Below are 20999 nucleotides of genomic sequence, written 5' to 3'. Positions count from 1 at the left end.
CTTACGTCAGGCAAGACACAGCATGGCTGGGTTTCCTCCGTACACGCGTTCCTTACTCGTTTCTCATCGTTCCTTACGCAGTTGCAAATAGATGTCATATCCCTAGAAATAATGGTCGTACACACATCCTCAGCCTCCTTAGAACCCACCTCACAGCCAGCTGAATCCATGAGCGGCAATTTTACCCTAAAAAACATTCTCGGAACGAACCACGAATCAGTCGAACACCCTCGACTCAAAGAAAAAGACTCCGACACCACTGGTCCCGGTGAGGGATGGGACGAAGAATCGGCTGTTAGGCCTGCTGCGGATGGGTTCTGCGTCGAATGCGAAGGTGTGTTGCCGATAGGAAGTGATCATGCAGATCGGGTCGATCTTACCACGTGTATAGATCAGCCAGCTCAAGTTGTGTGCGACACATGCGCAGATAATTATTGTGAAGTCTGCTTTGCAGCGCAGCACCGGAAGGGGTCGAGGAAAACGCATGTCACAAAACCAATCCCAAGTGGCGTCAAGTCTAAGTCAGTGCAGAATGGTGCGGGTGGGGACGCGAAGAAAAACGGGGAGGTACGAATTTTGTTCGGCTTAGTTACGGTGGATCTGACGCTTACTTTTGTTATCAGCAAGAAGACGATGTTGATATGGATGACTCTGATGAAGAACTCGACCGAGAAGCATCCAAAGCGCCCGTCTCTATCCAAATACCAGGCGCCCAACCTACAATTGGGTCCAAAGTCGGCGAGTGGTTTGTCGACCGTGCAAAATACATCCCTCTTCGACTCACCTACGGCGAGCGCAAGTACCTGCGCCTTCTCGATGCCGCGCTTCAAGTGTCCGAGTACACAGATAAGATCGACACACTAGGTTTTGGGCTTTCGAAGCCAAAGCGTATTGTGCATCAAATTCGCGAGCTGTGTGCGATTCTGTCTGGGCTCGTCCTTGCTGCCGACTACAAACAGGGCCAAGAATTGTTCACGGATCGCGATTTTCAGTCCAACGCGGACTTCTACCAGACTATCTTTGAGCTCGGTCGGAGACATAAGATCATGAACCCAGATAAAATGCGCACGACGTATGGAAAGTTGATATATTTGTTACAGGTGAGTTCTGTATTTCGGCGATATTGACTATGCAAACACTGCTCTTCGTAGGACAGTCAGTCTCCGGATGTTAGAGACATGCTCAGCTTTTCCTGCGTCAAACCCATCTTATCTGTGTACACCATTCTTGAAGAAAACGATGCTCTCGACATGTTACGAGATGATCTCATCATGCCCGCCACGCAGGAAATCTATTCTGAAGGGCGCTCGAGGAGGGAAGTCCAACGGGATATCAAAAACAAGGAGCGCGCTATCGAGACGCTCGCTTCGAAATACCAGCGCTCGGGGTTAAATCAAGAACAAGTCCGTCAATGTATATACAGCATCGGCGATAATCACGCGTTCTTGCGGACGAATCGTGATCCCTGCGAAAAGATGATCACGTACTTGAAACAACACTTCCATCCAACGCAAGCAAAAGACAACAAGTCCAGCTTGGCGATCCGGAGTGGCAAACAGGGCGCACGACTCAGCCACGATCATGCAAAACAATACGCATATGTCCTACAGAGTCTCACGTTATGGCGTGAGATCCTACATGGTTGGTCTTTGAAGGTATTTTGTATCCGTAATACTGATTCATCTGTTCGACAGACATGTTCCGGCTATGGTCGCTCGCTGAACAGGACTTACTTGCGGAGAATGTACCTTACCGGCTACGGGATACCGGTCAGGGGCTAAATCGTGTGCAAGCAGCTCCCAAAACCTTCCACATGATGCACACGATCCTACACCGTGCGCAACAAAGCGTGGGAACCTGGATTGGCTCATCTGCAATCCACATGGGTGACCACAATGTGCCCAACGCGCTCATGTTCATCGGTACGTTTTACTTCCATAATACTGTCCGCGTCTTTTCTTAGATATGTTTCGCATAGATAAATATTCCCAAATCTACCGGATCCTACTGCCTATCTGCAATACCCTCTCACAGATACCCAGCCTTGCGGAAAAACCTGCGCTGCGCTCCTACATCGAAGATGACTTTGGTTCACTGGATAATTGCGTGCGCGAGATTTTGTGCGATTTCTTCCAGCATGGGTTCGATGGCTCTGGGGCCGATAACTTCTTTGACGCGGGAAGCTGTATCGACGGCCGTCTGACTAGCGCATGGAATTGGTGTGCACAACTGGAAAAGAAGAGGTATTTCCCTGTATTTTTGCTCACAGGTACGTTCGTTATTAAACTTGATGAACGTTTGTAATTGACTGCCTGCTCAGGATTTGTTGGATTCGACGGTGACTGGTAGGGATTGGATTTATGCTGTTCCATCGACACAATACTTTGATTGTTAGCTGTTTTTGTTTAACTACGGCGATCTTTGACACCTTGCATGGCTGCGCACTGTGTGTGTGATTTCTTCCAGTATGGGTCCGATTGCTCTGGGGCCGATAACTTCTTTGACGCGGGAAGCTGTATCGACGGCCGTCTGACTAGCGCATGGAATTGGTGTGCACAACTGGAAAAGAGGTATTTCCCTGTGTTTTTGCTCATAACTTCATCGTCACACTTCGTGAACGTCTGTGATTGACTGCCTGCTTAAGATTTGTTGGATTTGACGGCGACTGGATTTATGCTGTTCCATCGACATAATACTTTGATTGTGAGTTGTTTTTGCTTAATAACTGGGGATCTTTGACACCTTGCATGGCTGCGCACTGTGCGTCGTCATCACCCCACGCACGCATGCCCAAAAGTATTTCTGACCTGTGAGTATAAATGTCGATATTCCATACCCAAATAAAATACACGTGATCTACATGGTCCAGCCATTTCACTACTGAATTCCAAGCCTCCCGCGATCATCCCGCAAATCATCATGTGGCCATAAACTCCACCCGCCTCAAAGTTGGCCAACCAGAAGCTTCAACGGAAGGGTAATCATCGACTTGAGTAGCACTGGGCAATGATAAATGAAGTTCCTCCAAATGCTCGAAACTCGGCATCAAAGGGAACAGCGCATCCATTATATCATGCGCCACGCCATCGTGGTTGTGGAGAACTGGTGAGCGGCTGATCGTGAGAGATAGCGATTGCAGCGATGTGCTATACTTGTTCACGATGGTAGAAAATAGACGGCTGCAGTCTTCAAGTCGTGCGGGCCCACGGCTGTGCCTGACGGTCAATGAGCGGACACACATACTGGAAACGTTCGTGATGAAGGCTTCCGCAAGGGCGGGCGTGCCGTGTATATCCAGCCTCTCCAGATGTGGAAAGAGGGAATGTGGGGTATCCCATATGCAGCTGGTAGGTGGGAGCTCTATCTTGAGCTCGATCACGGGTGATTGCGAAAGAACACAACATAGTGATTTGAGGACATTTGAGCTGATGAATGCGGATATCTCGACACTTTGCAAGTGTTTGAAATGAAGGGGTGTCGTGTCCAAACGGTCGCTGTTATAGCTGTAGTCTTCGACGTGGAGATGTTTCAGGAAAGGTGCATCGCGCGCCGCGTGTGCAAGAGCAGCCTGGATACAGGAATCTTTACAGTTGATGTAAGCGGGGCCCGAAATTTCCAGCGTTTGCAGCGTTTCTGGAAACACCCGAATGCCGGGTTGTATAGGTTCCTGAAGCTGCATCGACATGGATCGTAGGAAGGGGAAGACGTTGAAGTTTGTTCGGATGGTGGCCACACCTGCGAGGAAGTGCGAGGCACCGCTGTACAACACCCGCACACGCCTAGCATATGCGTCAAAAGCCTTCCACTCGTGTATAGGGGGGCATTGAAAGTTCGCGATACTCTCTGCGCTGAATTGGTATTCGACCTATAGAACGAGTCAAAATTACGTGGGCCTAACATGCTCAAGAACATTGCGTACCCAAAGCGTCAAAACTCTCGGGGGTAAAAGGGGAATGAAGGGGGAGAAAAGGCTCATCCGCCTCCACAGGACATCCAAAGTTGGGTCTGAGAATGCTTTGCAACAACGTGCAAGACGTGAAAGAGACTTGCGATCATCCTCTAGCTGGTATGAAATTTCTGAAAGAATCTCGGAAATGTAGAGAGCGCGACGACTTGAGACCATGGCTAATTGACCAAACTCTTATCGTGCACTGGCTCGGAGGGTGGGTTGGGTTGGCGAGAAGTGTGGAGGGACTGTGGATGCGGGCCAATACAAGACCAAGTGTTTTTGACACTCGCACTCTCTCATGGGTGCGAGTGTTTCATCTTGGTCGAGCGCCATCCTTGCCCATTAGTACTGGTCCATCGATTCCTGTGAATATAATGAATGGAAGTAGAAATCATGTCTCGCGGGAAGGCCAAGAATTTATCACCTAGATCCAGTAAGTCGTGGGCCCTTCTTGCGGATCGTATAGTTAGCAACAGCACGCACGGCCAATGTTATCATCTCATAATAGCCTGCCTTGTGCTTCTCCCAGATGGCGACATTCTCAGTGCTCATCAGCACTCCCACACTGCCGCACAGTCTTCTCATGATCCACGTTCGCATTGACAGCAACCTAACCCTGATCAAAACGGCATATGTATTCCTAAATATATAGTAGGCGTTCCGTCAGTACTCAGACCAGTTTCTTCCGTAAAAACACCCTTATGTCGCTTGAAAGTCAAGAAGTTTGAGAAATGGCCATGTAGGAGACTCAAATGTGAGCTCCGGCGCTAGATGAACGTAGCGATTGTGCGGCAACGAGAGGTGGAGAGTCCCTAGTCGTTTGAAACTCGGTGCAAGCGCATAAAAAGCATCAAGAACTGCTTGGGAAAGATCGTGCAGGTGGTTCGTGGTGGGTGACTGACTGAGTGTCAGCGAGAGTGTCTGAAGAGTATTGCTGTATTTGTCCGCAACACACGAAAGAAGTTGGCAGTAATCCGCAGCGCTTGCGGGTCCTTTTGTGTGGTGAATGCTAAGCTCCTGGACACTCTTGCTGGCAAGATGGGATACGAATTGTTCGGCAGAAAGCGGATTGCCATAAATTTGCAGCGATTCCAGAGCGGGAAAGACGGGAGATGAGATGCTCCACTCCTTATTTGGGAGAGCCGGAAGTTCGAGTTTGAGTTGTGTCACAGGCGCTTGGGAAAGGATGTGACAAAAAGACTGCAGGAGACTGTAGTCGAAAAATGCAGATATCCTGACAGCTCGGAGATGAGCGAAATGGAGAGGTGGCAGTGATGATTGGGCAACAGAATAGGTAAAATCTTCAACATGAAGATATTCCACCAATGGCGCATCGCGAGACACGTGCGCGATGGCCATTTGGACACGGTCATCATTGCAGTGTACATACGCAGGTCCGGATATCTTCAGAGAGCGCAGCGAGTCCGAGAAGAGGCGGACTTGTATATCAAGTGGCTCCACCAGTTGAAGAGTCAGAGATCGTAGCAATGGGAATAATGTGATTTCGGAGCGTATGCGGGCTACTATTTGGTGAAAATGCCATCCAGAATATAACCTGCGCACTCTGCGTGCGTAACTGTCGAACACCCTCCACTCTTCTTCGGGCGGGCACGGGAACTCGTCAAGGGTCACTTCGTCGAACTGGCAGTGGTCCTATATATTCTTGAATATGACATAATTGATGCAAAGAACTTTATATGCTCACCCATAAGAACTTCACACTCGGCGGCAGGAGGGGGATGAATGGGGAAAAGGACTGCACCGAAGACCACAGGACGGTGAGAGCAGGTGCTGAAAATGCACGGCAGCAACGAGCAAGACGCGCTAGCGCTTTCTTGTCATCCTCAAGTTGGTATGAGATGGCGAGCAAGATCTCTGATATGAAGAGTGCATTCGGAGGAGATGGTTGAGCCATGAATTTGATTGCACTTGCACTTGACTCGATACCGAAAACTTGGCCATCTTATAAGAGCGAGATCGGCCGGGATCCGCTCTGTATCTAGAACGCAGTCGACGTTAATTAATGACATCCATTATTCTTGGTGGTGGTTCGACGTAGAGCATGGGAGAGGTGGTAAATTTACATACATAAGCGGCGTTATCCAATTACGCCCGCCGCATTAAAAACAGATCCACTAAGTTAAATTCGTGACTTACCAAGTTCAGTCATGAACAAAACTGTGCTAGCACTACACACATAGCATCGGGGCCCCATACTTCGGGGCCCTGGAGCTGCTTGAGCAGTTTTTGTATCTGGCAGCCAGGGCCGGGGCGAGGATCGACACGTCGACATGGCATCTCGTGGTACTCCACGTCACGACTCTGGTCACCATTGACGAAGTTTTACTGTGCACACGTATACCATCATCCGTGCAATCCCGGTCAAATCGTATGGTGCCATGCCATTACAATTTGTCCCTACTAACCAGTACTAAAGGCCAGTGACTCCGAGTCATCGCCATCAAATTCAAGCCCGTCCAACTTGGAACATGTCGCTTCTCAAAATACCTCTAGTTTTCTTATCAGCTATCGCGGTCAATGTAGCAATCACACCTCCTCATTCTTTGTCCACCGAGGAGTTACATGGTCGGTCTCTGTCTCTCATCTCAAAATGTTTTCGTAAAATGAAATACCCCTCGCAAACAATATCCGTTCGTCGGATCGCTCTGTATTTTTAGGAGATTTCACTCAACAAGGTTATCCAGGGGTTGTACTGGACAGGGGCATTGGCAGAAATAGCTGCTATCATTGCTCGCCGCGTTGATTCCTCAAAAGTACCGCAATTTTTGCAAGCGCCATCCGAGGCTCTTAGCGCTCTCACAGACGTCCCTATTACGTCCTCTTTTCTTGTGGGTAGTGGCCTCGTGATCAGCGGTGGATTCATCCGCTGGTTATGCTACCGAACCCTTGGTCGCTATTTCACGTTTCTACTCAGCGTGCGCCAAGATCATCGGCTTATCACCACCGGACCTTACGCGATCGTCCGCCATCCTTCTTACACAGGAATGATGATGTTATGCATCGGAAATATCATTCTACATGGCTCCCCCAAATCATGGTTAGGGGCCTCTGGTATATCGGCGAGGATTCCTGGAGTATCACTGGTTGTCAAGGCTGGAATTGCCCTGTGTACCGCGGTGAATTTGGCGTTGCTCATAAGAACGAAGAGAGAAGATAAGATGATGCAGTCGGCCTTCGGAGAAGAATGGGAGGCGTGGGCGAGAAGAGTGAAGTATCGGATCATTCCTGGCGTGTACTGATGCCATGCATTGAACCTTGCTGGCCATGCGTCACGTCAAGCGGTCATTGATCTTTGGGTAATCTATTTAAATTTCGACAGGCCCCGGACAAGCCCCAGAAGTCTTGGATTCTAGCCGTGTATTTATTTGCATTCAGTTTGTGTGACATACCAAGTGATTTGGATTATATGGTTTGGAACCTATGACAGTCATGCGTGACTAGTCCGAGTATTGAAGTTGTGCCCTGAGTCAAGCAACGCCGCGGCTCGCCTACGCTGGCCGTGTTGTTTTTTTCTGGTTGGCTTTGACCGACGCCCGTCCGATAACAATCATGCTCTAGAATGCCTGCTAAAGTGCGCCAAAACCGCCCACAGAAGTTCCGGCCAGTACTGGAGTGATACCCTCCAAAGTAAGGTGGGTAGGGAACATACAATACTGGAATGGCACCACACCATCACCCCACCCTCACCTTCCGCAACGAATCAACAATGCGTGGACTTAGTTGCAGAGGATATAGTGAGAAGCGAGTCAGACAATGATGCTCGATTTTGTTGAGGGCCCCTGCCATCAGAAAACAACAAAGAGTGACGGACCTTCGCCAACAATCTGCGTGGTTGGATGGACACATGTAAATTCCACGATAAATATTTGTTGGTGGTTATGTTTTTCCGTTCAGCTCTTAGACATGCAGCTTCCAGAACATTGTCTGGAAACTACAAGTCTAAGTGGCGGAGGGGAGTAGTGATAGGGGAGAACAAGTTCGACGCGAGCGATAAAACAAGGATGTGCGTATGAGTGATGTTGAACGTTGAAGAACGTTGAAGCTGCCAGATGGCGCTCGTGTTGTATGCGCCGGTAACTTCCGAGCGCCTCGGCATCGCAAGCCGCGGAGCTTGTGTATAGCCACACGTCATTCTCACACTTTGATAGATCCAGATTGGCAAACGCACTTTGCAAAAACATCCTCAAATTGATATCTCTTTACCTTGTTCCCCCATCTTCCCATATACTAGGCGCAATAGATCATGCACCAGCGGCGGGCGCGTCCTTTCTGGCAAACTGTCGCGAAGAAGTATGAGACTTGGCGGATATCAAAACTCGTGACAGTAACTTCGAAGCTGCCGAGTTCTATCTGTTTGAAATTGATAGCTTTGGCACCTCGCCGTTAACCAAACTCATGAAGCTTCGCAGTTCTGAATAGGACATTCCAAGGTCCTTCGCTGACAGACAGTGGGACTGTAGGGGCTCTGCTCGCAATCGCGTCTTGAATTTCATCCCGTAATCTCATCGTGTTGCACGGATACTTGCATATTTGGTTGGCTTTCTGCACTCCATTTCCACCCGCCCGAAGTCTAGCATGCATCTGGTGTTCGAATATGGGCTTGAAAAGGCCGCTCCTCATGAACTTCCCGCATGTTGTGAGCAACAGCTTTCAGACTGATTGGTGTATAAACATTAACCCGCTCCTTATCAGTAAGAATCCCGAACTCAACAACATTTGTCCAATTCCTTTTGAGGGCTGTTTACATCGATGCAGCCTTTTAGCGAATACCTCCCCAACCGTCTGAGGGATGTAGTTGAAGGTCTCGAAACTTGTTGCCCACACCTAGATTAACGACATCGGCTTGCCACTTGCGATGCATTTTGATCTGTTGCGTCCCTACCTCTTTTCATCCAGCAAGTGCTACCCGTACCCGTGGAAGGTACGGTGTTGGCGGGTGCAGGTGCAGTATCAACTTTCCAACGGTGTTACCCTTGTGGTACCCTAAGTGCTAGGGCACCGACTCGCCTCCGAGGCACAAGTTGTCGCCTGCGTTAGGTTTTCCACCCGATTTTCTTCAGCGTAGAATCTACTGTGGTCATCAATGCTGGATTCTAGCTCGGTATCTTCAACCATGATCATCATATTCCTCTCTGCTGCATGCCCGTTAACTGATTCCTCAGGAAGGATGGCGACTAATGTATGAGTTTGGCCGTCCGAACCATATTCATCACAGGAAGGTCGGAAGCTAACAGCTACATTCGTTTGCGACAGGTATACACACGTCACCACCGGATCCTACGATACGTTCGCCGACCTTGACTAATGGTGCCATACATCAAATTGATGCTTTTGCATGTCTTCTCGCAATCATCGTAAGGTAAGGGCATCTGATGTATCGCGAATTCCACCGCTCATCATTGATAGTTGCTTGTCTGCACTGGGTTTGTCACTCGTAGCCTTCACACTGAGGATCGAGAAAACACCACTCTTTGCATTAGAACCCTAGACCTAGGGTGACCATACTGCCCTATCGGTATCACGTCATCTATCAACCCCCATTTCTTTTTGTCTTGAACCTTCCGGAAGGTGAGTAAGGCTGTTCTCACCATTCTACGTGTTCATGATGGTCCATATGAGCAGTTCAGTCTTCACTATGAGCAACGGCGTCAAGTCAAACGCTGAGCCATGGACGGATCTCCGATCTGATACCGTCAGAGACTCATTGTGCATGATCGGCCGAGAACACCCGGAGTGCGTGCCAGACTCATGCGGCCCGCACGAGAAAGCTCAAAGATATCGACCAATTAGACTTTGCGTAGGACAATCAAAGTTGTCACCTGGTGCACGTAGATATAGTACATCCGTCCTCATGAGATTGGATAGGAGCCTCAGTGTTACCTAGATCCAATCAGACTGACAGCGCATACTCGTAAGCACCTGCCCTGCCGTACGCAGCTCATAATGGATTATATAAAGGCAATTGAATAGATCAAGTGTTCTTTATGAAAATGTCCCTCTTCAAAATCCCACTCATTCTCTCGTCTGCTATCGCTGTGCACGTAGCGCTCACTCCCCCACATGCCCCTGCGAAGAGCGAGGTTGTTCATGATACCTTTAATGAGTGGGTCATCATCCAGCATGTTAAATACGGGCTCCCGATCGCGAAGGTACCTGTTCACGGATTATCCACGATCCTCTTTGATGCCGAACTATGCCCCAGATAATTTACTGGGGTGTTTCTTGCGCAGAAACTGCTCTCATTCTCTCTCGTATTACGGACCCCAGCACACTTCCCAGCGTAATACAAAACGCAGTCGGTCCAATTCTTCCAAGGATCCAGGACAAGATCCAGGACGTACCAATTACTCCTCATTTCCTTTTCGGTACCGCAGTTGTTGCTGCAGCGGGATACCTCCGCTGGTCGTGTTTTCGCACCCTTGGTCGTTTTTTCACATTCGAGCTCACCACTCGCAAGGGTCACCAGCTTGTCACGGGTGGACCATACTCAGTCGTACGCCACCCTTCCTACTCAGCAGCTATTATGCAGTACATCGGCGTAGTGATCTTGCACGGATCTGCGACTTCATGGCTTAGACAATCGGGGGTCTTAGGTATTCCTGGACTGAAAGTGGTTCTGTTGGGGTGGCTGCTGGAGAGAACGGTTACTGTGGTAAGCCTCGTGCGTAGGATCAACCAAGAGGAGGAGGTCGTGAAGTCAATGTTCGGAGACGAATGGAAGAGGTGGGCAAAGGTTGTCAGGTACCGGCTTATACCCGGCATCTACTAAACCCAATGCCCACGTCATGAAGGCCTAGATGGGATTTCTTACTGACGTGCACATCGTGTGAAGCAGAGCACAATAGGCTGTGCTCATAAGCCGCGGTCCATCGCAGGGGAGAACGTTGCGTGCTCTTTCCGGTAAATAGCTCTAGTTATTGCGTTACAACCTTAATATACCCATGATGATGTACACTTATATACATCATAGATTGTCCATTCGTCCACCACATCTAGGGCATGCTCAAGACCAGTGCCTTCAACTTCTCGAAATTGGGTGTCCCAAAGCCAGTGACTGCAGGTATTGTCAGCACCGAAATAGAAAACTACTCGCCAAATGCAGACACTTACCAGGATCCCATCCAGTGGTGGCCTGCGCATGGGCATCACATCAATAACACGACTCGAAGGCATACAGATATGACATACATTGAAGCCCTGAGTTCCACATCCTGGGTTGTTGCCCTCAGTGATATCGTTCAGCGCGGTGTACCCAGTGGAGTACAAGAAAGGGTTAAGGAAACCGAGAGGGGCTTTGCCGACATTAATACGTGCGTCATTCAGCATGGAAACGAACGAGGCGAATGTGGGTGAAGAACAGGATGTGCCTCCAACGTGTATCGTCTGGTTCTGGTAAACGACAAGGAAGTTCAGGCCCTGTGCAGACACATCGGGATAGGCCTGATTGAATGTTAGCCGTCAGATCCTTACATGCTGCAAAGGTCACTTACGCGCCCATAGCTACAAATTAGCGACTCAATTAACATATACTGTGGGGAGTAGTTCATTACACTTACGGGGTGAAGAGACCCTCATAGGTACCAGGAGCGAGTTTTGTTAGGTACTCTGTGACAGCAACCTCTTGGTATGCAGGACGAACGAACTGGCGAGAGCGTGTCACCATATCAGCATGCATTAATGATAGCCGTCAAAATTGCTCACATAATTACTGAAGCCACCACCAGAGAAGAACACAGCAGTCTCTGGAATATTGACAGTGCCGCCGACAGTCGTCACGCTTTACCCGATCTTTAGTCGTTGTACTCCTCGGTTGCAAATATCACTCACTATGGACAGGAAGCGGGGAAATCAGGCAGAAATTTCGTGACATTGCGCCCGTCGTTGGAGTAGCATATCTGTGTGGCAGGGTTGGCATCGCCATCACCAACACCAAAATCACCAGAGGAGAACAACACAGAAACTCCTCGAGCACCAAGAACTGCCATGCCGGCGCAGACACGGGTCGCGTAGGTGAATGGGACAGTTTGCTCATCGTCACCGTAACTGGTAGAGATCGTTTGGGGAAGCATAGGCTGCGAAAGAACATAGTCGAGCCACTGGGATCGTAGATATCAGCACATGAAAATTTTCATCAGTGGCTCGAACGCACATATGAGTATGGCTCGTTCGTATCAGTCGGCGTCACCATATCGGGTATGAAAGGGGGCTCGCCAGCGGTCGAGTAGAACGTTCCGGGAGTGGGCCATGTGAGTCCAAAACCAAATTGAGTGTCAAGGTTAGCTTCAATGCCTGCTGCCGCATAGCTCTGGTTGTTCAGTCCACCTGTGGAACAAATAAGCAACCTAACTATTGACGAGCCTTGAGTGCAGCATACCGTTAATGGAAACGAAAGTGTAGTTTGAACCGTAAGCAGATGGGTTTTCAAGCTGGTAGAATTGTTGAAGGTCCATGTTATTGGCATACTGGCCTAGGTAAGCAGTGAGACCCAGCTTGTTGCCGTTCGTGGCAGACGTGTTGTAATCTACTCCATTATATAACTGCTTCAAGCATGAAACCGTGACCGTGCTGTTGCAGCTTGCATCAACCTGATTGCCTGCAGGCCCTGTGATCGTCCCGTTAGATGTGCTCGGGACTGGAGGCTGCACCTGGTTGGTCCAGTGCAGCGTGCTCTTGAACGCCTTGAAACGAGCGAACATGGTCGTAGGCTGAATAAGATCGACATGGTCGTGCAAGATCTCTGGGAGACTGTAGCTCGTGGTCCGGACAATGCTCTCTCCGGTCTTGGCGTGCTTGTAAACGTGATAAGTCTAGACATCCAGCGGTCAATGGACCGTAATCTCCGGAGTCAAGATTGCATTGCTTACGGTATCTAGCATCTCTTCGGCAAGGCCGACTGGGACACGAATAGTGACCCAATCGTTGGCAGATGAACGACCGAGACTTTCTTCCGCCAGGCCGAATGAGGCAAGCCATTCATTGACGATGTCCAAAGTCTCGGGATGGGGAGCCGTGAGAGCGTCGGTTTCTTCCTTCGACAGGTGCGCCCCATAACGTGCGTGGTTGGGGTCGCTCACCTCCCAGAGATGCTGCTCGAGCTCCGGGAACTTGGGCTGAGGCAAAGCGATCTTGAGCTCGAGCATATGATGCTTGGGCGCGGGAGAGTGCCTGGACCATCCGCGGGGAGGACCATGAATGCTCTCTTTCACCTTGTGTTGGCAACCCTTGAAAGGTGCTGCTGCGCTAGCAAGAGCAGCCGCGAAAGGGAGCCCGAGCAGAGAGGTGAGTCTCATTGTCAGTACGGGAAAGGCTTGCACTCACGAGAACTTGACGTGGCACCGTTATATACGAGAACAATTTTGGCGACCTCGTGTGAAGCTTAACCGATTCACCGAATGATCATGCTCTCCGTGATCCCCAGTCCGCATGCGCTGCTGGGAGAATCTGTTTAATCCACATGTAGAGGTCCTTCTGTGGGTACTGATTCGGCTAGATGGCGCCAGGCCGTTGACAATAATAAGATGCGACTACGGCATAGTACCTGTTTGAAGTTGGTAAGTTACAGTCAGAACGGCTCACGAAACCTCCAGGGATCGTCGCCTGTTACTAGAAAAGTAAATCAGTGCCGCAACAAGGGTCACACTGTGGTTGCCAACGGCGCCAGTACCTTAAAAGTTATCAAATATTCTCCCATCACCAATATAACGACAAAGATCTCTACATAAGTGGGCGTGCCAGGAGGATTACATTTGAAATATTGTTCATGTGGGCAACAGCTACTATGCGCTAGGTATTGCTCGACAGCGCCCTGAACTCCTTCCTGAGCTCGAGAAAATTTTGACGTGTTCAAGCGTGTTCACAACTTCAGGGTCCAGAGTCCAGGGTGGAAAAATTGAGGCTGGTTCAGGAGCAACAACGCGGCCGCATCAACTTTCTGAAATACATCAGCGCAAAAAAAAGTATAAGTAAATTTGGGAGTCTCGATTAGTGAAGCGGACTCCGAGTCCGTCCAGCTGGCAGTTTTGAAGCACCAAAAATATTATTGGCGATTGAACGTTAACGTTGTTTGTGCATGTTGTCCAAAAGCTTTGAACTTTGAATTGCAGCAAGCCAGAAATTTCGTCAAGCAAAATGGCTACCGCAGATTCTGTGTCAGTGTTCGCAGAAGGGACTTTTGAAGAACAGGTATGGCTCACTCTGCTCTTGAGGATTCATTTTTTGATCTCTAGTCAGATACAAGAGCTAGTAGATTATGCCACTCGAAGTAGCCCAGAGGATGAACGTGCTACCGCCTTGCAATCTTTCCGAGATATCGTAAAGTCAGGCGAAGGGGCTAAACCCATTGAAGAGGATCAGGAAAGAAGACGGCGCGCATTGATCTTTGCGCTGGATCAGACGAAAGGCTTGGGCGACGGATCAGAGCAAGGTGCGTCAGGAGGATCCTCAGCATTTTCCACAGTGAATTAATCTGATTTCGAAATGCAGAAATCGAGGGCTATTTCAACCTTCTCTTCTCTCACTTGCTGACACTATGGGCAAGCAACTCGCCAGAAACTAATCATCATGTCTCCTCACTCTTGTATATTCTTACTTCGTCACATTCCGACCAGCCATCAGTGAAGTACCGCGTGTAAGTACTAAGCCTTGAGCACCTTAAAGCAGGCTGTGTGCTCAGTCCCTAAACAGCATATCAAATCTCTTCAATGCTACCCCTCGTAATTCAGCTCTCCGCCTACCTATCTACAAAGCCTTACTACAGGTCGCCACTGAAAATGGAGAGCTCGAGTCATTACGCCTAACCAGAAAAGATATCGAGCAATGGCTACAAGAATGGGATATATCTAGTGAAGAGCGCAGTCAGTTCCTCAAATCCATTGTCGAGGCATTCATAAAATCTGGCCAGCCGTATGTGTTATTTCATTTGACCGATGAGAGCTGTGATTGACATTTGTTTCATACAGGGAAACGGCTTATCACCACACTCTTGCCTATGTTTCTTCATTACCGTCATCATCGCCTGACGGTCAATCCGCAGCTATTGATGCCATAGCCTTGGCATTGCGCTTACCCTCCTTGTTTGACTTGGATCCACTGTTCAAGTTGGACGCCGTTGTCGCAGCAAAAGATCACGAGCTTTTCTCGCTTCTCCAGATATTTTTGAACAGTGGGCTACCAGAATTCCATTCGTGGCTCGAAAGTCATCCCGCTGTTCTCGAAAAATATGGTGGGTTAACTCATTTCAAATGATATCGCAAACTTGAACCGTTCATGGGCTCGTAGAACTCGATCAGGCGCAACTTGAGCGGAAGATCCGTCTTCTGTCATTTGCGTCACTAGGTTTTGCACACGTCGGGCATGATCTACCATATTCAGAGGTCGCATCGACCCTGCAGATTGAATTGAGTCAAGTGGAGAAGTGGGCGATTGATGGTATGTTCTCTTGAGTTCATGTTGTTTAGAATTATCTTAAATATTAATATTCAAATAGTGATCCGCACCGGTCTTCTTTCGGGAAAGCTCTCACAAACTACCCAATCTCTACATGTCTACCGCTCGTCAGCGCGCACGTTTGAGCGAGAGCAATGGGAGGCACTGGAAAAGCGTCTTGTTGCGTGGAAGGCGGGCCTAGCGAGTGTGTTGGAGGTTGTTACTAGCGCACAAAAGCGCGGTAACGGTTCGGCTGTGAGTGAGGTCGTGCAGCAAGTCACGCAGACGGGCACCGAGAGCGTTCAGGTTGATGCCGCGTAGTCTATATTAGATTTGTATTCCCAGTCATTCCAATCTTGATTACTTGCGTGCTAGACGAATTTCATGGACAACCTGGCACCAATGCCAGTGGTTATCACGAGAGCAGTTCGAGGCCTCTACGTAAATCATTGTGTGTTTCACGATTTGGCACTAGTACTAAGTCTGGACACTCGGCAACCTTGGTTTGATCAACCAACAAACAACAACAACGCTTGCGATCCTTAATTCTATTTCATCACGATCCACGGCCGTTATCATGAACATGCGAGGTATCGATCAAGTTGACACTTGATGGAAGATGGAGTGTTGTTGATGCCAACCAAAACTTGAACCCGCTACTGCCGAAAGGGATATTATCCTGACGATCATTCCTATCTGGCAAATCACATCTTTCGTGCGGACAGGTCGCCTTTCCTGCGCAGGCCCGGAGGACTTCTTCATGTTTCATGCATTGCACAGTGGACCAGCAAACGCAGTATCCATAATATCGGTGGGGTGGTTTATATGTGAGATCCAGGCGCAGATCTTCGAAGGTACAGGACCTTGTGTTGACTGTCTCGCCGTGCGCGGCGTACGGTATTACTAATTTACGGCCCAGGAACACCTTTGAATTTTCGTTGAGGCCGCCATATGGGAATCTCAGGCTGTCTCTTGTGTGCTGGTGGAGGATTATTATTAGCCATATGAACCGATCCACACCCAGACGGCATACTCTGCATACATAAGTATAGGTATAGGCAAGCTGCGCATGGCATATTTCTCCGAAATTAGTGCCCATGATATCACGGCGGAGACGCCCGTGTTCAAGTTGTTGACGCTTTTTCGGACAGGCAGGCTCGTGCGACGTGGAACCAAATTAATTGCCAAACGTTGTCAGGTCCATCAACACGTATGTAACGAAGCATGGTCTGCCAGCTGTATTGGAGCGCGAATATGGTTCTTCATTGGCTTGATCGACCTCGTTATATGTAAGTACTACAACGAGGCATGAAATTCAAGACCTCGTGCGTACCGGCCTGTGTATTGTGCACTGACAATGAAGCTCGTTACTCTGCTTGGGCTCCCCTTCGCGGCTGCTCTCGCTAGCGCTGTATCCTTCAAGGGCTGCCAGAACAAGGTGAAAGAGAGTATTCACGGTCCACCGCGTGGGTGGTACAAGCATGCTCCCGTGCCCAAACACCACATGCTCGAGCTCAAAATCGCTCTTCCTCAGCCCAAGTTCCCGGAACTTGAGCAGCACCTCTGGGAAATAAGCGATCCGAGTCATGCACGTTATGGGGCGTACCTGTCGAAGCAGGAGACGGAAGAACTCATGGCTCCCCACCCTGAGACTCTGGACGTCGTCAGCGAATGGCTTGCCTTACACGGTCTGGCGGAAGAAGATATTATCCGTTCGGCTGCAAGAGATTGGGTTACTATTCGTGTGCCAGTGGGCCTCGCAGAAGAGATGCTGGATACTGTGAGCAATGCAATGTCACCTTAGGAGATCACGATTCATTGACTGGTCAATGTCTAGACTTACCATGTTTACAAGCACGCTGAGACCGGCGAGAACATCGTCCGGACCACAAGCTACAGTCTCCCTGAAATCTTGCACGACCATGTTGATCTTATTCAGCCTACGACCATGTTCGCTCGTTTCAAGGCGTTCACGAGCACGCTGCACCGTACTAATAAGGTGCAGCCTGCGGTCTTGAGCACGTCCAGTGGAACGATCACGGGGCCTGCAGGCAATCCGGTTGATGCAAGTTGCACGGACACGATCACCGTCTCGTGCTTGCGGCAGCTGTATAATGCAGTAGACTATAAATCAAACGCCACAAACGGCAACAAGATGGGTCTTACTGGTTATCTGGGCCAGTATGTCAATAATCTGGACCTTCAGCAATTCTACCAGCAAGAGAACCCTTCTGCATACGGTTCAAACTACACCTTTATTTCCGTTAACGGTGGGTTGTAGTTGGGGCTTCGTCAATAGTTACGTTATTCATCTGCTTCACAGGTGGACTGAACAACCAGAGTTATGACGCGGCAGGTCTTGAGGCCAACCTCGACTCTCAGTATGGTTTCGGACTCTCATGGCCCACTCCCGGAACGTTCTACTCGACTGGTGGCGAACCCCCTTACATTCCAGACACTTTAACGCTGACTAATACAAACGAGCCATACTCATATGTGCGTTCGAGCCTCCACAATTGCAGTTTTATGTATTAATGATTATGATTATCAGTGGCTTGACTTTGTTCTTTCGCAGGATACACTTCCTCAGACGATCTCTACCAGCTACGGTGATGATGAACAGACTGTCCCATACACCTACGCGGCCCGTGTTTGTGCCGGTATGGCGTCTCTCGGTGCTCGCGGAGTCTCTCTGTTGTTTTCCTCTGGTGATCATGGTGTTGGTGATAATGATAGCGACCCTGCTTCACAGATGTGCTTTACCAATGACGGCCGCAACGCTATAACATTCCTGCCTAGTTTCCCCGCTTCCTGCCCATTGTTAGTGAACTCTCTCTATCCGAGGAGTACAGCGACTAATTTCGACCAAAGCGTGACTGCTGTTGGTGGTACCACCAACATCCCAGAGGTTCCCGCGTTCTTCTCTGGTGGTGGTTTCAGCAACTATGTGAGTAACCTCAGCCCATGTAAAAGCCTTCTGACTCATACATTAATGTATCAGTTTGCTCGTCCTGCGTACCAAATAGCCGCTGTATCGGCGTACTTGGAGAAGCTCGCTCCCGGAACTTACAAAGGTCTCTACAACTGGTAAGTCACCACAAACTGGTGAACGCACTACACATGATTTAATCGTCATCTCCAGCGCCGGACGTGTACGTTGACTCTTCAACTTGCGTAGATCTTACAATAACCATATTTCTAGGGATATCCTGACGTGGCAGCACAATCAACTAACTTCGGTGTCATTTATCAAGGCGAGGGGAATTCAGTCGATGGTACATCCTGTGCCGCGCCCACATTCGCCGCGTTGGTGTCCATGCTGAACGACGCACGCATTAATGCTCAAAAGGCTCCTCTCGGCTTTCTCAATCCTTTCTTATATTCCACTGGCCACAAGGCATTGAACGATATCACCAAGGGGAACAACCCAGGATGTGGAACTGAGGGCTTCAATGTAGGCCATGTCTGTGCACCTTCAAGCCGCATTCACTAATGTGATACCTGTATACAGGCCACTGTTGGATGGGATCCTGGTGAGTTCATACAAACAAAGTTGTGAATGTCTGCATGCTGATCATACCTGTAGTCACTGGATACGGCACACCCAACTTCAACAAATTGAAAGACTTGGTCTTGTCCATGCCTTAGATATAGAGTATACCCTTTGAATTCACCTTAGTAGACAGGATTTAAGGCGCATGTAAGTGTATCGCATGCATCCACTCCTTCTGGCCTTCAGGGGTTTAATATGATTATTTCACATAAGTGGGCAGGATTGTACTCCCCCAAGAACTGAGCGATCCAAGGCAGTGACCGACGCTAGTGGACAACAAATCAAGGACATTTGCAACAGGAAAGCGATGTTATTTTAATTTTTCACCTCCACATTCATTTCTTGAAGCGTTCCTCCTAAGTGTTCCGCGAACCGGCAAAAAAATCACAGAATAACCGCGTCTGAAGGAGCTCGAGGACACTTATGTACGTGAAGTGATGGTGTATATACATCTTGCTTACTCGTCGGACGGCAGGAAACCAAGGAATCGGTTCTAATCGGTATTAGAACCTACTTGTATTGAATTGACGAGCATCAGAGCGTCTAATCCCACATTCCGATATATTCGCGCGATCGATCTAGCATTGCGGTTTCCTTAAGTCAGTATTTCCAACGGCCCTTATTCCACTCAAGACTGCGTCCGTCGGACGGCCAGAGTTGTTGATTTTCTTGCCCTCCAGCCCTGGTGCTGCACCCGTTATCCCCAGCTGGCGATAGATATCCCAGACCTCTGAGGTTAACCATCACCGTTGGCGATGCTTGCGTGTGTTCCTGGACTCGGGGTGGCAGTTTCCATTCCCAAGCTCGTGGCGGTAGCTTAAACGCGAGACCTGTCTCAATAGCATCGATGAGTCCCTGCGAGTATCCCTATAGGTTTAGCAGAAATGGTTCTTCCAAACCAATCGGGATACTCGCAGGGACGATACACACCTGCAGGCCTGTTCTGACTGAAAATGGGACGCTAAGCGTGCCACGACTTCAGTCCACTTAATGCAATACTCAAGCATTATTGGTGCAGACTCTGCAGGTTCAGCCAAACCTGCTCGCGCGGTACGATTTGCGTTACAAAGTCTACGCCAGGAAAATTCACTAGACCATTAGGACTTTATGCAGCCGTGTTCTCATCACCCAAGACTACGGCGCCCTCAGGGCACTGCCCTGGAGCTACCAGGCTAGTGCACCGTGGGCTCATCTCTCACAAGTACTCACCACATCCGACGGCAGCAGTGACACGTGTACTGGTCTTTTACGCCCAAAATTCAAAGCTTGGCAGGTCGCTCGATTATATTGAGCGCGTGGTCGAGATCTACTATTGGACTATAGCTTAAACGGTAACGGCGAGGTATGCAGAGCTGCGTCGAACTGAATCGACCCGAAGGAGGTCACACCAATTAGTATGAAGACGTTCGCGTATATATTAATTTTAGCGAGAGAGCCTTTGAAGCCACCCCCCACTGTGGTTTGTGTACGATGAGACTCGTTAATCATTTAGTCTCCCTTTCGCGGCTGCCCTCGAGCTCACTAGCGTATGCTGCCGGAGAAAGGTGAAGGAGAGTATTCAAGCATCACATGCTCGAGCTCAAGATCGCTCTTCCTCAGCCAAAGTTCCTGGAGTACAAGAAGTAAGTGCATCAGGAAAACGTTGGAGTGCTTGTTTCGCCTTATTATACTTAGTGAACAGGAGGCAGTGCCCCAAGTGAAATCCAGAGTTATGGACAGTCTGGGCAAGTTGGTCCAGGGGCAAGCCCATTGTAGGTTCTGCGGAAATGTCCTGCCAGGTTCCTCATTCAGACTTACGTCTGAGTTGAATTGGTTCAAGCCGTTCGGCTGGATGCGGTCGGAGTTTTAGACTGTTCAATCATCGACCGTCAGTCAAGAAACCTAGAATCATTACTCCTTTTTTTCTTCAGACCATAGTTCTTTGGGGATCGTTTCTCCTTGAAGTCGAAGGAATAAGGGCAATGTATTTGACCAAACATTTCCCATGGGACACTTCGACCGTAATGAAAGTGCCTTCGATTCTTCCTGAGGCTCCTGTACGCCGCGGGCGTC

General features: G+C 49.2%; 8 protein-coding genes across 8 annotated transcripts; 5 read left to right on the top strand and 3 right to left on the bottom strand.

Moving 5' to 3' along the window:
* Window position 1: 1 nt before the first annotated feature.
* DEU56DRAFT_502117 (uncharacterized protein) lies at window positions 2–2565 on the top strand. The gene is made up of 7 exons (XM_041346532.1): window positions 2–334; window positions 392–567; window positions 624–1100; window positions 1152–1641; window positions 1695–1922; window positions 1979–2269; window positions 2321–2565. Exons 1-7 carry the CDS (start codon window positions 112–114, stop codon window positions 2347–2349), a joined length of 1914 nt encoding a protein of 637 aa, XP_041205738.1. The 5' UTR covers window positions 2–111; the 3' UTR covers window positions 2350–2565.
* A 226-nt stretch (window positions 2566–2791) lies between these two features.
* Window positions 2792–4356, bottom strand: DEU56DRAFT_502093 (uncharacterized protein). The gene is made up of 2 exons (XM_041346530.1): window positions 3920–4356; window positions 2792–3865 (listed from the first exon to the last, which is right to left on the bottom strand). The coding sequence occupies exons 1-2, from the start codon at window positions 4121–4123 to the stop codon at window positions 2918–2920; spliced, it is 1152 nt and encodes a 383-aa protein (XP_041205737.1). The 5' UTR covers window positions 4124–4356; the 3' UTR covers window positions 2792–2917.
* Window positions 4357–4600: 244 nt separating this feature from the next.
* DEU56DRAFT_502068 (uncharacterized protein) lies at window positions 4601–6011 on the bottom strand. The gene is made up of 2 exons (XM_041346529.1): window positions 5655–6011; window positions 4601–5602 (listed from the first exon to the last, which is right to left on the bottom strand). Exons 1-2 carry the CDS (start codon window positions 5862–5864, stop codon window positions 4649–4651), a joined length of 1164 nt encoding a protein of 387 aa, XP_041205736.1. The 5' UTR covers window positions 5865–6011; the 3' UTR covers window positions 4601–4648.
* Window positions 6012–6438: 427 nt separating this feature from the next.
* Window positions 6439–7209, top strand: DEU56DRAFT_872576 (uncharacterized protein; the record flags this gene model as incomplete). Its single annotated transcript, XM_041355793.1, has 2 exons — window positions 6439–6600; window positions 6628–7209. 2 exons carry the CDS (start codon window positions 6439–6441, stop codon window positions 7207–7209), a joined length of 744 nt encoding a protein of 247 aa, XP_041205735.1.
* A 2751-nt stretch (window positions 7210–9960) lies between these two features.
* DEU56DRAFT_741644 (uncharacterized protein) lies at window positions 9961–10739 on the top strand (the record flags this gene model as incomplete). The annotated part of the gene is made up of 2 exons (XM_041348878.1): window positions 9961–10119; window positions 10173–10739. The coding sequence occupies 2 exons, from the start codon at window positions 9961–9963 to the stop codon at window positions 10737–10739; spliced, it is 726 nt and encodes a 241-aa protein (XP_041205734.1).
* An 80-nt stretch (window positions 10740–10819) lies between these two features.
* On the bottom strand, window positions 10820–13260 carry DEU56DRAFT_956975 (peptidase S8/S53 domain-containing protein; the record flags this gene model as incomplete). The annotated part of the gene is made up of 10 exons (XM_041359256.1): window positions 10820–11024; window positions 11081–11102; window positions 11159–11410; window positions 11461–11470; window positions 11527–11612; window positions 11672–11747; window positions 11798–12066; window positions 12120–12292; window positions 12345–12777; window positions 12835–13260. 10 exons carry the CDS (start codon window positions 13258–13260, stop codon window positions 10963–10965), a joined length of 1809 nt encoding a protein of 602 aa, XP_041205733.1. The 3' UTR covers window positions 10820–10962.
* Window positions 13261–14022: 762 nt separating this feature from the next.
* Window positions 14023–15815, top strand: DEU56DRAFT_818243 (uncharacterized protein). The gene is made up of 7 exons (XM_041353956.1): window positions 14023–14152; window positions 14201–14393; window positions 14453–14597; window positions 14654–14872; window positions 14929–15191; window positions 15248–15397; window positions 15456–15815. The coding sequence occupies exons 1-7, from the start codon at window positions 14099–14101 to the stop codon at window positions 15713–15715; spliced, it is 1284 nt and encodes a 427-aa protein (XP_041205732.1). The 5' UTR covers window positions 14023–14098; the 3' UTR covers window positions 15716–15815.
* Window positions 15816–16548: 733 nt separating this feature from the next.
* Window positions 16549–19053, top strand: DEU56DRAFT_501916 (peptidase S8/S53 domain-containing protein). Its single transcript, XM_041346528.1, has 10 exons — window positions 16549–17174; window positions 17232–17664; window positions 17718–17890; window positions 17946–18214; window positions 18266–18341; window positions 18396–18481; window positions 18537–18546; window positions 18597–18848; window positions 18906–18927; window positions 18981–19053. The coding sequence occupies exons 1-10, from the start codon at window positions 16752–16754 to the stop codon at window positions 19040–19042; spliced, it is 1806 nt and encodes a 601-aa protein (XP_041205731.1). The 5' UTR covers window positions 16549–16751; the 3' UTR covers window positions 19043–19053.
* The last annotated feature ends 1946 nt before the right edge of the window (window positions 19054–20999 follow it).

Source organism: Suillus clintonianus, assembly GCF_016758775.1.
Source record: "Suillus clintonianus strain FC179 chromosome Unknown DEU56scaffold_66, whole genome shotgun sequence".
Lineage (NCBI taxonomy): Eukaryota > Fungi > Basidiomycota > Agaricomycetes > Boletales > Suillaceae > Suillus > Suillus clintonianus.
The sequence above is the reverse complement of the archived record's forward strand: the minus strand, read 5'-3'. Positions and strand labels throughout refer to the sequence as shown.

Bases quoted from the DNA above. Each gene is read 5' to 3' on its own strand.
- DEU56DRAFT_502117 (XM_041346532.1), top strand. From the start codon at position 112: ATGGTCGTACACACATCCTCAGCCTCCTTAGAACCCACCTCACAGCCA. The intron at 568-623 runs GTACGAATTTTG...TTTTGTTATCAG, and splicing joins ACGCGAAGAAAAACGGGGAG to CAAGAAGACGATGTTGATAT. The intron at 1,101-1,151 runs GTGAGTTCTGTA...TGCTCTTCGTAG, and splicing joins AGTTGATATATTTGTTACAG to GACAGTCAGTCTCCGGATGT.
- DEU56DRAFT_501916 (XM_041346528.1), top strand. From the start codon at position 16,752: ATGAAGCTCGTTACTCTGCTTGGGCTCCCCTTCGCGGCTGCTCTCGCT. The intron at 17,665-17,717 runs GTGGGTTGTAGT...TCTGCTTCACAG, and splicing joins CACCTTTATTTCCGTTAACG to GTGGACTGAACAACCAGAGT. The intron at 18,849-18,905 runs GTAGGCCATGTC...ACCTGTATACAG, and splicing joins GTGGAACTGAGGGCTTCAAT to GCCACTGTTGGATGGGATCC.
- DEU56DRAFT_818243 (XM_041353956.1), top strand. From the start codon at position 14,099: ATGGCTACCGCAGATTCTGTGTCAGTGTTCGCAGAAGGGACTTTTGAA. The intron at 14,873-14,928 runs GTATGTGTTATT...TGTTTCATACAG, and splicing joins TTCATAAAATCTGGCCAGCC to GGAAACGGCTTATCACCACA. The intron at 15,398-15,455 runs GTATGTTCTCTT...ATATTCAAATAG, and splicing joins GGAGAAGTGGGCGATTGATG to TGATCCGCACCGGTCTTCTT.
- DEU56DRAFT_502068 (XM_041346529.1), bottom strand. From the start codon at position 5,864: ATGGCTCAACCATCTCCTCCGAATGCACTCTTCATATCAGAGATCTTG. The intron at 5,603-5,654 runs GTGAGCATATAA...AAGAATATATAG, and splicing joins CGAGTGTGAAGTTCTTATGG to GACCACTGCCAGTTCGACGA.
- DEU56DRAFT_502093 (XM_041346530.1), bottom strand. From the start codon at position 4,123: ATGGTCTCAAGTCGTCGCGCTCTCTACATTTCCGAGATTCTTTCAGAA. The intron at 3,866-3,919 runs GTACGCAATGTT...CTCGTTCTATAG, and splicing joins CGAGAGTTTTGACGCTTTGG to GTCGAATACCAATTCAGCGC.